Source organism: Xenopus laevis, chromosome 2L, assembly GCF_017654675.1.
Source record: "Xenopus laevis strain J_2021 chromosome 2L, Xenopus_laevis_v10.1, whole genome shotgun sequence".
Taxonomy (NCBI): domain Eukaryota; kingdom Metazoa; phylum Chordata; class Amphibia; order Anura; family Pipidae; genus Xenopus; species Xenopus laevis.
The window spans coordinates 144,039,723-144,054,333 of NC_054373.1; the positions used below are offsets into that span (position 1 = coordinate 144,039,723).

The following is a 14,611-nucleotide window of genomic DNA, read 5'->3' on the forward strand; positions in this document are numbered from 1 at the left end:
GGTTTGAAGTCCACCCCAACAGGTATATCCAAATAGTTGCCATAAATGGCAATCAGCAAGAAGCACTCTTCAGCACTAGCATGGTGACATTAGGGGGTTAATTATTAAAGGTTGAGTTGTGTTTTCTCAAAAAGTTGTAGGTTTAGCTTTCACTAAAAAACTAAAATTTTTAGAGATTTATTATGTCCAGAAGCTACTAAAAACCTGAATCCAAAAATACTCCAGCTAAAACCTGTCGAAGTTAATAGCAGAGGTCCCTTTAACCATTTGAAGATGTTTTTTGCCTTCATGATTTTTGGGTGTTTTACACTGGTTTGTGCTTGAGAACTCAATAAATTCAACTTTTTTTAGCCTATAAAATCGATAAATTTGAGGTATTCAAGTTTTTGCCCTGCTGTCAATTTTTTTTACATTCAGATTTTTTTCATAACTAAGCAAATATTCGAGTTGAGTTTTTTTAATATATAACCCCCTAAAAGTCATTTTATAAAGGGCTATAAAGCCCTCTGTGGATGTTTCAGTGGTAAACCCCCTTCTTCATAGGCAAATTGCAGAATTTGCAGTGAGAATCCCATTAAAAGGTGAAGGATGATCATACCCCCCCCCCCACATTTCATTTTGTGAAAATCAATGAAAATGTACAAAAGTAGCAACGAAGAGCATATTCAAATAATCATCTGTAACATGAAAGAGGACTTACCACAGTCTGTTGTCCAGGCCACTATTTCAGTTGCTAGAACCAGTGTTAGAAATGGAGTTAGTGGAGAATAGTGAACTAAAAATTTGGAAGATATAATCATATTCAGTAATTACTCTCCTGGGAGGGAAAAACCCTTCTGTGTACAAATCAGATGTTTTAATAAAAGCGGTGGTGGTTATGAATAATCATGTATTTCCCTTATACTGCTGAAAGCTAAGCTGCTAGTATAAAAGTTTAATACATACACTTTTTCCAAGTAATGTAATACAGTTTTACACACAAGGGACTTTTTAATTCTTGCACATCAGTTTTTCATTGCATAGTACACTTAAAGGGATACTGTCATGGGGAAAAAAAAATTTCAAAATGAATCTGTTAATATTGCTGCTCCAGTAGAATTCTGCACTGAAATCCATTTCTCAAAAGAGCAAACATATTTTTTTTATATTCAATTTTGAAATCAGACATGGGGCTAGACATTTTGTCAATTTCCCAGCTGCCCCTGGTCATGTGACTTGTGCCTGCACGTTAGGAGAGAAATGCTTTCTGGCAGGCTGCTGTTTTTCCTTCTCAATGTAACTGAATGTGTCTCAGTGAGACATGGGTTTTTACTATCGAGTGTTGTTCTTAGATCTACCAGGCAGCTGTTATCTTGTGTTAGGGAGCTGTTATCTGGTTTCCTTCCCATTGTTCTTTTGTTTGGCTGCTGGGGGTGAAAAGGGAGGGGGTGATATCACTCCAACTTGCAGTACAGCAGTAAAGAGTGATTGAAGTTTATCAGAGCACAAGTCACATTACTTGGGGCAGCTGGGAAATTGACAATATGCCTAGCCCCATGTCAGATTTCAAAATTGAATATAAAAAAAATCTGTTTGCTCTTTTGAGAAAAGGAATTTGCTCTTTTGAGAAAATTGATTCATTTTGGAAAAAAATTTTTTTTTCCTATGACAGTATCCCTTTAAATGCAGATTTAGTATTAAGTAAGTTCAGGTTCTTTTTTGCCATTCACAGAAATTGTAGGGAAAGTTATTTTAACTATTTTTATGATCAAGTCTTTTTAGTCAAAACATATTAAAAAAGACCCCCAAAAAACTCAAATGTTAATTACATCACTAATGATGAGCAAATCTTTTTGCCACAGATTTAACTGTGGAATTCTGCATTTCGCCATAGCCAAATATTTTCACGACACTTGCAAATATTCTAAATAAATAAATTAATGTAAAAAAAACAAACAAAAAAAAAAAAAAACAAGAAAAGATGTCCATTCACTTTAATGAAAAACCACCCATTGACTTTAAAGGAGAAGGAAAGTGTTCTTGCACTTCGGATGGCAAATGTTAGGCACCCCCAAGTGATTTTATGGACTTGCCTGAAACCCCGGGCCGGTGCTCCTATCAGCAGAAAATTGCACTGGCCCAGGGTTATTCCAGTGAGCACCACAGATCGATCCTCTTCAGTATTCCTCTTTCTTTGCGTGGCTGCGCAGTAAAGTGAAAAGTCGAACTTTAACTAAAAATTCGGCTATTTCATTCTACTGCGCATGCGTCTGCCCCAGGAAATTTGAAGAAAGAAGAAGCCGGAAGAGAGAAGATCACTCCGTGGTGCTCGCTGGAATAACCCTGGGTCGGTGCAGTTTTCTGCTGATAGGAGCACCGGCCCGGGGTTTCAGTTAAAGGAGAAGGAAAAGTTAAAACTAAGTAAGCTTTATAAGAAAGGTCCATCTAAATACACCAGTAAGCCTCCAAAGTAATGTTGCTCTGAGTCCTCTGTCAAAAGAAACACTGCATTTCTTTCCTTCTATTGTGTACTCATGGGCTTCTGTATCAGACTTCCTGCTATCAGCTTAAACCTCATTGCCCTGGGCGTGAGCATGCTCAGTTTGCTCCTCTTCCCCCACCCTTCTCTACTGTAATCTGAGCCCAGAGCAGGGAGAGACTCAGGCAGGAAGTGATGTCACACCATGTTAATACTGCAGCTCCTATCCTAAACAAACAGAGAGTTTCTAGAGCTTTTTACTCAGGTATGGTAAAACATTCTACAGAATAAATAAAGCATTCTAGCTTGCACTATTGCAGCTAATCTATTGGCAATAAAATACCTCCGTAGCTTTCCTTCTCCTTTAAGTCAATACAATCACTTGGAGGTGCCTAACATTTGGCTCCCCCAAGTGCAAGACAACTTTCCTTCTCCTTTAATGTGTTTAGAGTGAGAAAAAACAGTGCATTTGGAGTGAGAGAAAGAAAAAACTTGAGGGGGGGGGGAAAAAAAGTTGTTTTGTGAAATTTTCAGTGATTTCCCAATTTGTTTTGCGAAGTGAAACAGAGCAGATTCGCTTATCACTACACATCACCCAAAACCTGCTGGGATGTCATAAAAATCAATAGGAATAGTACCTTATGTATTCAGGCAAGTTAAGGTTTCCTTTGCATATGAGGTTTTTACCATGACTTCATGTCATCGCAGTTAACCAGTAAAGTGTTTTATTCTGAAGTTGCAGTTCTGCATTCTGGTAAAAAATTCTAAATATTTGTAAATAGTCGTTTCTAAGGAAAGAAAGTGTAATGAACTAGTGATTAGAACCGACTATTTGTGGATATTTCTAGCAAATGATTCACTCTCATTAATTTCGTCTCAACGGCCTCTGAGTAGACAAACAGTCAGATTCACGTGAGCAATTAACGAGTTACTGGAAATGAAATTGAACTATACGGCACGGTTTTGCCATTCACATTTCACGGGTCTGAACCAGCGGAGCTTCTCCAAGGAGACCAGCAAATCCATTCACATTTCATTAAAGGCAGAACAATCTATTTACAGAATCCCTTGGTGCCAATGTAAGCAGATTCATTTAAAAACCATTAGTTGGTTGTGATCAATGAAATCAGCAAAGAAAGGGGAATTAAAAAGGTCTCGGTGTCAAAGCAGCGAAGATAAAGGACAGTGTTCGGATATTGTTTCTGAAGGCCACGGCTAATCGCTAATGGATTAAGTTAAAATATTGTATTTATACATATATTAGTTAGAATAAATACAAAGGTGCATTAGTGTACAGAGAAATGCAAGAGACACAAACACGGGTACTGAACTGAAAGCCCAAGGGTTTAGAAGTGAATAGTAAATGGAATGCAGCCGAGATACACTACAACATTCAGCATTTTCACCAGTAAAGCATTATAAGAACGGACTGTCTCATCCATTCAGCCTGGTCCACTTTTATTAACAATTTTTTTTTGTTTTTTTTCTTAAAGATGTTTAAAAGACTTTCATGGGTTAAACAGACCAGATGATTTTTATTTATTAAGAACTGTAACTAAAAGATAGACCATTTTGTTGGAGACAAGGTGCTGTGAAGTAAAATCTTAAAGGAGAAATCAACCCTAAAGTTAAAAAACCCCTACCCCACTTCCCTACATAGACCCGGCTCCCCCCCAGCCTGTGTTACCCCGGGCAAATGCCCCTAATGTTTTACTTAGCAGAAGGGTAAGTAAAACGTTTGGGGCATTTGCCCGGGGTAACACTTAGGCTGGGGGGGAGGTGTTTATTTAGGGAAGGGGGGAGGGTTTTTTTTTTTTTAAGTTTAGGGTTGAATTCTCCTTTAAAGGGGTTGTTCACCTTTAAATTAACTTTTAGTATGACGTAGACCAGTGGTACCCAACCAGTGGCTTGTGACTTAACATGTTATTCACCAACCGCTTGCATGTTGCTCCCAGTGGCCCCATAGCAGGTGCTTATTTTTGAATAGTTAGCTTGGAAGAAAGTTTTAGTTGCATAAAATCAAGTGTACAGCCAAACAGAAAAAGGTTGGGGACCCCTGATGTAGAGAGTGATACGCGGAGATAATTTTGCAATTGGTTTTCATTTTTTATTATTTGTGGTATTTGAGTTATTTAGTTTTTCAGTTTCAATTTCAGCAACTTAGTTGCTAGGTACCAAATTATCCTTGCAACCATGACTAGAATATGATTAGGAGAGGACTGAATAGAAAAAATGAGTAATAAATAGTAGCAATAACAACTTTGTAGCCTTACAGTGTATTTGTCATTAGCTGGGGTCAGTCACCCCCCATTTGAAAGCTGGAAAAAGAAGGCAAATAATGAATATGAAGACGAATTAAAAGGTGCATTGAGCTGGCCATTCTATAACATAATAATAGTTAACTTTAATGTAACCGACCCCTTTAGGGCGATTTTCATAGCTTATATAAATACCCAAATCCAGTTTAGTCGTTTGAAGCAGAAAGGGTGTATTTTCCCAAACACGTTTGGTTTTCACTACATGTATGGAGTGTGTTTTGGAACAGAAATTGCAGTGGAATATTTTGCAGTTCTTAGAATATCTGTGGGACCATTGGATGAATGTTCTAAAACAGCATGCAAAGCTGGTGTGTACTTTTCCTAAGATATTCAAAGGGGTAGGTCACCATTAAATAAAAATGTTCTAGATCCATTTCCATTAATTTATTATTTTTAGTTGTTACGGTAGCTTTCAAATAGGGGTCACTAACCAGAGGCTAAAAAATGATTGCTTTGGGAGGCAACAATTTGATGGTTTTTGTTACTTTTTATTACGGATGTTTCTCTTCAGGCCCTCTCATATTTATCTCCCAGTCTCTCAGTCTGGCTGGTTGCTAGGGTAAAATCATGGAAAGGCATTATATATTGGTGGAACCACAATAAAATGGTGTAAACTGAGGGGGAAATTTAAAATAAGATTGAAACAGACTAAATAAGAGATTGAAAATAAGAGATTGTGACCCAGGTGCTCCCACCCTGAGTCCGTCACTAAGAAGAACATCTATATCCACTGTACACCTCTATTCACGCAGCGGCGCACTCAAAGGTCAGAGCGATTCTTGTGACCTTTGAGTGCGCCGCTCATGAATAGTGGCACAGCCTATAACCAATACAATTCAGTAAAGATGAAAACAACAACAACCTTCAAGCGTCGGGTAAAAAAAAAAAAAAAATATATATATATATATATATATATATATATATATATATATATATATATATATATATATATATATATATATATATATATATAAACAGTTTACTCATACAATCTCAGAATGTACTTAAAAATCCATTTATTTGGATAAATCATGGTCAAATCATTAGGGAAATGGTCTGCTTCAATGCAGAAATTGTATTTACACAAGTATAGCCGTAGCATGTTAAAGGTGCAAAGAAAAACTAAGATAACTTGCTTGTGAGTGCACCCAATGCTTAACAGCAATAGACAGTTTCATAGAGTGAAGAGGAGAGCATATACAATGATGTGTGTGTCCAGAACTCCTCCCATGGAGCATCAGATAGGACAATCATACACATGGATTTCCTGATCATCACCGACAGAGACAATTTTAGATCCATTTCTGTTGTATTTTACACCCCAAACCTAAAAAAAAAAAAAAAAGAGTCAGTGCTAATAGGCAGTTTATGAGAGTATCTGTGTCGTGTGCACTGTTCACCCTATACTCGATGGTGGTGTATAGCCATAATGTTCTACTATCCAGCATCTGGAAAATGTATTAAGTACCCAGCTCCTCATTCTACCACTGTGCAATGGGAACTGGCACTGCTCTTCATGTGTGGGTATACAACCATGTGAGAACTATTGAAAAAATGTTAGCTACACCACAAAAGGAGCAACCGGCAGATCACAAATCAATACCACTTCCCTGGGCATCTTTTGAAGAAGAAAAAATGTCCAGTGTCTTATACAGTATGCTTTCCACAATTTTTAATATTCATTCAGAACCTGCAACCTATGTTCCCTCTAATTTGGGTGCAAAACCTCTTTTTTTTGTACAATTTTGAAAGCCTATCATGAGCAGAGATGCAGGAAGGTGAGAATAAGTACAATAACTTATATGACATAGGGCTGCTGTAACAGGTTACATATATAACAGAATGGATAGCAACAAAAGAGCCACCAATAAATCCCTCACCTGCATGCACCTTACTTTCTTCTGCTTTTGTCAAATTAAAGGGGAAGGAAAGTCACAAACACTGGGGGTGCCAAAAATTAGCCATGCGCTCAGTGGTTCTTGCTTAAAAGAAACCTGGGTCAGCACAGTTTTCTGCCGATAGAAGTAGGGATGCACCTAATCCACTATTTTGGATTAAGCGAACCCCGAATCTTTCGCGATAGATTTGGCCGAATACCGAACCAAATTTGTGTATGCAAATTAGGGGTGGGAAGGGGAAAACATTTTTAACTTTCTTGTTTTGTGACAAATAGTCACACGATTTCCTTCCCTTAATTTGCATATGCAAATTAGGATTCCGTTCAGCCGGACAGAAGGATTCAACCTAATCCGAATCCTGCTGAAAAAGGCCAAATCCTGGATATGGTGCATCCCTAGATAGAAGCACCGACCCAGGGTTTCTGGTAAGTGAATACAATCACTGGGGGTGCCTAACTTTCCTTTTATTTAGAAAAGCTTGTGTCTCTTAGCAACAGAGGTATACTTTCATGGGGTAAAATCTCCAAATTTGTCAGTTATGTTACCCTGTAATACCCTGCTCTGGGGAAAAAGTCATCACAAATGTATCTCACCTGGTCTTGGTGATCTAGGAAAGTGTGCACACACGTTCTGGCAGATACATCCCACACCTTTACGCTTTTGTCAGAGGAGCTGTGGAGAAACAGTAACAAACGGCCCCAGTAAATTCTTCAACATATTTTCTAACATGTCTAATATTAAAGTCGTAAAGGCGAACTCTCTCAGGCAAGTTGCAGCCCATACATTCAAGAGTACCACAATAAGGTTTCATAACCACTTTCAGTTTGAAGAGAATGCATTTTGAAGAGTTGGACAGTCTCACAGTCGGTCTATCAGCCCTGCTGTGCTCTAATTTGTTAATGCTTATAATGTATTCTCAGAAGAATCAATACGGCTTGAGACACTATAGGACTGAAACTTTTAAACATGCAAATGTGCCACAGAAACCTATTCAGAAGCCGTAGTGGCTGTCTTATGATCATTGTTTTCCATGCTTAAGTCAGCAGCCTCTCACTACTGTTAAAAATGTAACCCATCCACTCACGGTTTTCTTGTTATGCAAGTTTATTCTCTGTTTATAACCCCAATTAAAGATGTCAGTAAAAAAAGAAAACGTAACCCACGTCTTTAGCAATATTCTTTAACCATAATCGGATTGGTTGCTAGTACCTAAACCATGGCAAACTTGCCCTGTCTGTTACATTAGCCTGGTAAATATTAATATCAGTAGATTTACAGTATCTATGTGGAATTAAACTTAAGTCAACACAAAATTATTCGTCCACGTCCTGTACACTAATAATATGCCCTTAGGGACCAAGGTTGGGAACCCTGCCCTATAATCTGCTCTTACCTGGAAACAAAATGAGCATCATCCGGAGAGAATGCCACATTCAGCACCCAGGAACCATGCCCGCTCAAGGTGGCAGCCAAGCTGGCATGTTGTCTGTTAGAAGGAACACATATTACATCAAAATTATACACAGATACAAAACTAATCTGATGATGCTAAATGAATGCATTTGTTTCTACAGACAATTAAATGTGAATTTTACATGCCTAGTCCTTGGGTAACTCTGAAAGATTTCCATCTATATATTACATTTATACAGTGGTTATTTCAAGATATATCAGTGAGTCAAAGCAGCAGAAGTTCCAGAGCTCATATGCTAAAGGAGCCATTATAGCCCATTCATTTTATAGCAAAAATTGAAAAGAAGAATCTGTAGTGCTAATAGTCAGGTACTTGACAGCAAGTGCTGTAGATTCTACAATATATTGCAGGTTAATGGTAGTGGTTAGTAAAGAGGCCCAGACTGGAGGTCAGTTGAGGTTACATGTTGAGAGAATGCTTCTCTTCACTCCTAGTAATTCAAACTCAGGATGATGGTCAGTTAGAGAGATGGTGTGACTATGCATTTGCTGTTCTAGATAGTTGTAGAATTTTGATTGAATGACTTAATGAGTCAAAAGGGACTTTGACCAAATGTTGAACCTCAAGGGGTGCTTCAAGCTTAAGTCTGAAAACCACTAGCAGGACACTCTGCACACTTAACTCTGCAAATTAACAGAAACACTTACACATCATAAATCTTGATATAGCCATCATCTGATGCTGTAACCAGCAGCTGGGAGTCAGTGGAGAAAGTCAGGGATCTTATAGGCATGGCATGTCCTGAAAAAGCAAAGGAAGTCAAATTAATACTAAATTTGGCAACAACGGTCATGGTACATTTCCAAAATCTTCATTCCTGGAATTTAATATTCCAACGTAATGACAGAAACAAATACACAGTGCATTCAAAATGGAACAGTAGGGCTTGCTGGTTGGAGTGAACACATTTACACACACAAAAAAAACAAAAAGTATTGGAACAACAAGGATTCAGCAAAATATGACCAGTGCTGGATGCTGTTGGACCAATAAATCAACAGAATGAGATTTTTACCTTCCAACGTGTGGAGGAGTTTCCCAGTAGCAATATCAAATATGTTTATGATCCCATCAATGGCTCCACTGGCTAAGTATTTCCCATCTGGGCTCTGTTGGGGTCAGACAAACAAAATCTTTAATTTACATTCCACAAACTGAACTACAGCCCATAAGCACTGTACTGAAGGTTATATCTCACTGAAACTTACATATGCAATGCTTAGGATAAACTTCCCTCTTGTGTCCAGTGAATATTCCTTCTTCCCTGTCTCCACACCAAAAATGTTTACTTTTCCTACATGGCTTCCAGTTGCAAGGTGTTGGGAGTCGGGTGAAAATGCTACAGACCAAGCATCCACTATGGAAACAGAGAAATGGTTGTGAAGTTGCTAATGCTACTTATTTGCTGAGCACCAGACAGATGCATAGTATTGTCCAAATCCAATCTTTCAGGAAGAGGCTACATAATTATGGAAATACAAAAACAATGCCTACTTGAATTGCTCAAAAAGAAAAAGACTGTACAGTTAGGGTTGCCACCTGGCCGGTATTTTACCAGCCTGGCCGGTAAAAATTATGGTTGATCCCAATGTTATTAATAAGGAAAAAAATCTATAGGAAGGCCTGTATTTTTTTCCAGAAAAGGTGACAACCCTATGTACAGTGGACATTGGGCGGCTACGCCTATGGTTGAAGGTAATAAATGGCTTTTAGATGGCACCGGAATCAGAATTAGCACAGACAACTAGAGTGAGTCGGAAAAATCTATTGGATGTTAAAGGGAGAGATTTGAGGAATTATCACGATTGGCATTCCATCTGGTTTACTGGGTGCAAGAATATAAGACAGGGCGACAATGAAGGCAGGCCAGTAATGGCAGGCAGTTCTAAGGACATTTTCAGAAATAATATAAACTCAATTGTGAAAACCTGGACCAATGATAACTTCCATATTTCATCCACATCCCCTGGAAAGATTTTGTGACAGTATTGCTTCCCTTACAGCGATACAAATAATGTGTATTCAGCAAACATTAACCAGATAATGTCTGTACTCTTGTACTTTTATTTACAGATCATCAACTTCTAATTGTACTCATTAGGGATTACCTGGTCCTGCATCAATGGAGCGGATCTGCTTCCCACTTTCAAGATCCCACAGGCGAATGTGAGCATCTAAGGAACTGGAAGCCATTATGTTCCCACTAGGGCTAACATCCACGGATACCACACCGAGCTGATGGCCTTCCAATGCCCATTGCATCTCCAACCGTTCATCAGACCTATACAGACAACAAAAGATACCTAAATTAGTCACTGTTTCCTTTTAATTAGGCTTTAATACCTTCTGAATGTGGGAAAAAAAAAACTACAATATGTTAAAGTTCACAGCATATTTAACTTTTTTTTGTTTTAAATTTTTCATAGAATTTCACAAATCAATGTCACATAAAAAGTAGTGCTTTACATTTAGAGTACAAATGTGTACAGTATTGTTTTTGAATTTTATCAAAATATCCTTCTCAATCAAACAGATTTTTTGAGATTTTTAATATTTGGTTTCCTGATGCTCTCCTACGCAGAGGGGAGCGCTTATGTTATAGTCAGTTATGATGTACAGAAATGTTGAATAATACATTCATAGGTAAAGTATAAATAAACTAAGTTGAAAAATAAAATTGAACAATAAAGATAACATATTAAATCATACAATCTCCGTGATTAAAAATGAATAGTTTCAGGTTCTATATTTAGTTTAGTTTTGGGATAAAACGCACCAAAACAGAAGCTCCACAGCAAGCCTACTTTTTATGGGAATTCGGATTAATTTCGACCCTTTGTTTAATACAAAAGAAAAGGATTTTTACATATTAGCCCTGCCGTTTCTATTTACTCTAAATGCACTAATTTGAGTTAAATTGATGCAAGTCAATAGGTTGGTTCCCTATGGTAGTACACCATAAAATAACATAAATTTGGAATACAGTGAACTTACCATTTCCACACCTTTACCAAATCATCCAGGGAACCACTGATCACCAACTCAGACCCATCATTTGAGTTTTTACCCCATCCTACTGACCATATTGCATCTTCATGGGCTGGAGAAAAAGAAACATATATACATTGGATCCCATGTTTGTATGCTTTCACAATGCAATAATAGCAAAAGAAAATAGACAGCTGACTGATCTTATACTTTAAGGATTAGTCATGCTTTAGCTGCTTATTACGACACTGCAAGGAATATGTTTAAACTCATTTTCCCCTGAAAAAATATAGAGAATATAGATAATATTCTTATAACAAACCAGCTCAAGAATGTAATTTATAAAAGTGTTCAAATGCATATGCCTTAAACACAACATAGGCTTCACTTCCTTTATATCACATGTAACTGAGCACTTATGTATTAAGTTTTTTTTAACTTCGACCTTCGATCTCCCAAACTCCCCCAATTGCCTCCACATAGGTTGTAGGAGGCCCCCAATAGGCTAAAACAGCACTTCGGCAGCTTTTAGGTGGCGAATGGTCGAAGTTTTAAAAAGACAGTAATTCGAAAAAAATTCGACCTAGGACTATCGAAGTAGGACTATTCCCCAGTCGAAGTACACAAAAAAATAGCTTGCAATTCGAAGTTTTTCCCTTTCAAAACTTCACCTCGACAGTTGATAAATCTGCTGCCGTCAAGCTGCATTTTTTTTTTACAGGCTAAGAGAGTAGATCTGGTCCCATCCCCAACTCTATTGATCTGCATTGAAAAGTATAGCATCTGCTTGCATGAAGGCACATGGAGCGAGGTCACCACCAAAATTGCCTACTTTCGAAAGCGGAAATTGTACATTTCAGTGAAGATCAACAGAGCTGGGGAGCGAGGTCACCCACCAAAATGCCTGCTTAAAAGGGTGTTTCACCTTTAAATTAATCATTGATGTTCCTTATTTACTTTTAATAGTTTTTTTTTTTAAATTATTTGCCTTTTTCTTCTGAATCTTTTCAAGTTTCTAACGGGGGCCACTGAACCCATCAAAAAACAAATGCTCTGTAAGGCTACAAATGTATTGTTATTGTTACTTTTTATTACTCATCTTTCTATTCAGGCCCTCTCCTATTCATATTCTAGTCATTTATTCAAATCAATCCATGTTGCTAGGATAATCTGGACCCTAGCAACCAGAAACTGCAAACTTGAGAGCTGCTGGATAAGAAGCTAAATAACCACATATAAAAAGTGAAAACCAATTGCAAATTGTCTGGGAATATCTCTCCCTACATCATACTAAAAGTTACCTCAAAGGTGAACAGCCCCTTTAAAGCAGCACTCTGTGTGTCCACCTGGAGCCCCTTGCATTGGCCTGGGTGCAGGCACAGAGAGCGGATTCCAGGTCTGAAATTTATACTCCGCTGCTTTAAGCATTTATCTGCTGGCCGAGAATCAGCCCAGTGTTGCCAGGCCTACCGTCAGCAGTACTGAGGAATCCTGATGTCTCTTTTGATGTTGGCCATATCTCACAACAGCACTACGGTAATCATAAAGCACCACTCCAGGGGGCAGATCAGATGAGCTTTTAGGGGGAAATCTTTGAGGTGGCCTAAGGGCACAGATAGCTTAATATGTATGCAGCAAATTTCTTGTAAATCTTGACTAGAGGCACTCTTTCAAGGGGAACTAAAGTCTAAAATAGAATAATGCTAGAAATGCTGTACTTTGTATACTAAACATAAACTTACTGCACCAGAAGCTGAATTAAACAAATGATTTATGTTTTCAAAGTTGGCAGCAGGGGGTCATCATCTTGTAACTTTGTTAAACATCTTTGCAAGACCAAGACCATGCACATGCACATGCTCAGTGTGGTTTGGGCTTCAGTTGGGAGGTTAAGCTTAGGGATTGTCATAAATTATCAAAACAGCACAAGTCAAATAATATCTGCCATAGAAGCCAATACAGCAAGAAGGATTAATAATCAGAATATGCAGATTGCACTGGGTCTGTGGATACAAATCTCTACACAATTACCAGCTGCCTTATAGGGAAACAAACAAAGTTGCTTAAGGTCAGGGAAGTAAGGTGGGGAGCTCCCCCTGCTGTTTGAAAGTATGATTGTTTCCCTGCAGAGCAGTTAGGGACCGTCTGAAGTTTCCTATCTGCAGCGGTCAGAGCAAGTGAAACAAAGGAGGCATTTCACTGCAGACAGTCAGGTTTATTATAAAAACGGAACATTGAAGTATATTGGAGATAGATTTCTTTTTCATTAAAGAAAGTAAAAATTGGATTTTATTTTATTTGCCTTTACATCCCCTATAATGAAACATAAAAAAAAAAAATAGAAGAAAGATTATGTTTGCAGTCACTGCATACAACAGTGATATGGTAACGAAAGCTTACCGTGTTCTTGCTTGAAAAGAATGCTGTACTGTAGAGAGAAAATACAAAGGTCAGAATTCAAAGAGATGGGTGATGATTTGGATGGTAATACAAACCATGGTCTATTTGATGTGTTACCAAGAAAAGTGCAAAGTGGACTATGACTATTCCCTGTGACTATAAAATCTTAGTTATTGACACCAATGTTCTCTGTGGGCCAGACCTCTTACATGTACAACTGTCAATAGTACTAGTGGCTCTTTATATGTATTATGGCCTGCAGATAAAGCAGTAACGCTGTGGGGAAATTCACAAAAATGCTGTAAGGCCACTCCAGAGAAGACCCACCAAGCAGCCTATCAGTAGTTAAATGACATCATTGAGCAGCTGCAAGATTAATAAAACTAAATATCCTATGGGCTTCCATTCCAGGATGCAATGTCTATTCTCTAAATAACGCATGTGTGTCTTCTAGTGATAAAATATCACGAATTATTTCTGTGAATAAGACATTATATAAATAAACCTTACAGCGTGTATATCATGTTGATAACAAACACATTGGATGCATTAATACTGCTCATAAGCAATAAAACATACAGTTGTTGCACCCTTGGCGCTATGTATTTTGATCATTAGCGATCAATGACATTCATGTACATCACAGTGTGTATGCAGAGACATATTGCTTATACACCTACCTGTGTGCTCATATTTGCAGCTCACAGTCGAAAACGATCTAGCAAATGATCTAGGAAATGAAACGCCAGAGTAAACTATAGAATTAGATATAAATAGACACAACCGCCGCTTGATGCAACGTTAATCGAAGTGTTCTTCCGCGGTACCTCCACACTTATCTCCCTTAGTTTTCATACAGTTCCTCGTTGCTGTTTCTGGTCTCCAAGTTTCCCCGCAGCCATCGACGTCGCGCTTAGATGACGCCAACAAGCACTAGCGATTGGCTGTAGACGCCATATTGTGTTTGGCGTAAATTAACCCGCTTCCTGGTAGGCCGGAACGTGTAACGTGTCTTGCATCTGAACGTCATGCAGCCAGATCAATGAATTAACAGTTGGCAGTTGTAGCCACGCCC

The 14,611-nt window shown here is 38.2% G+C and overlaps 1 protein-coding gene across 3 annotated transcripts; it reads right to left on the reverse strand.

Moving 5' to 3' along the window:
* Positions 1-5,775: 5,775 nt before the first annotated feature.
* On the reverse strand, positions 5,776-14,561 carry wdr61.L (WD repeat domain 61 L homeolog). Of its 3 annotated transcripts, none has more exons than XM_018245076.1 (11): positions 14,364-14,561; positions 14,217-14,266; positions 13,537-13,564; positions 11,143-11,248; positions 10,257-10,429; positions 9,357-9,505; positions 9,164-9,257; positions 8,796-8,889; positions 8,068-8,160; positions 7,268-7,346; positions 5,776-6,103 (listed from the first exon to the last, which is right to left on the reverse strand). In XM_018245076.1, the coding sequence occupies exons 2-11, from the start codon at positions 14,226-14,228 to the stop codon at positions 6,014-6,016; spliced, it is 918 nt and encodes a 305-aa protein (XP_018100565.1). In that variant the 5' UTR covers positions 14,229-14,266; positions 14,364-14,561; the 3' UTR covers positions 5,776-6,013.
* Between the last annotated feature and the right edge of the window lie 50 nt (positions 14,562-14,611).

Bases quoted from the DNA above. Each gene is read 5' to 3' on its own strand.
- wdr61.L (XM_018245076.1), bottom strand. The intron at 11,249-13,536 runs GTAAGCTTTCGT...CTTTTTCTCCAG, and splicing joins TCTTTTCAAGCAAGAACACG to CCCATGAAGATGCAATATGG. The intron at 8,890-9,163 runs GTAAAAATCTCA...TTGCTTTTTCAG, and splicing joins ACTCCTCCACACGTTGGAAG to GACATGCCATGCCTATAAGA.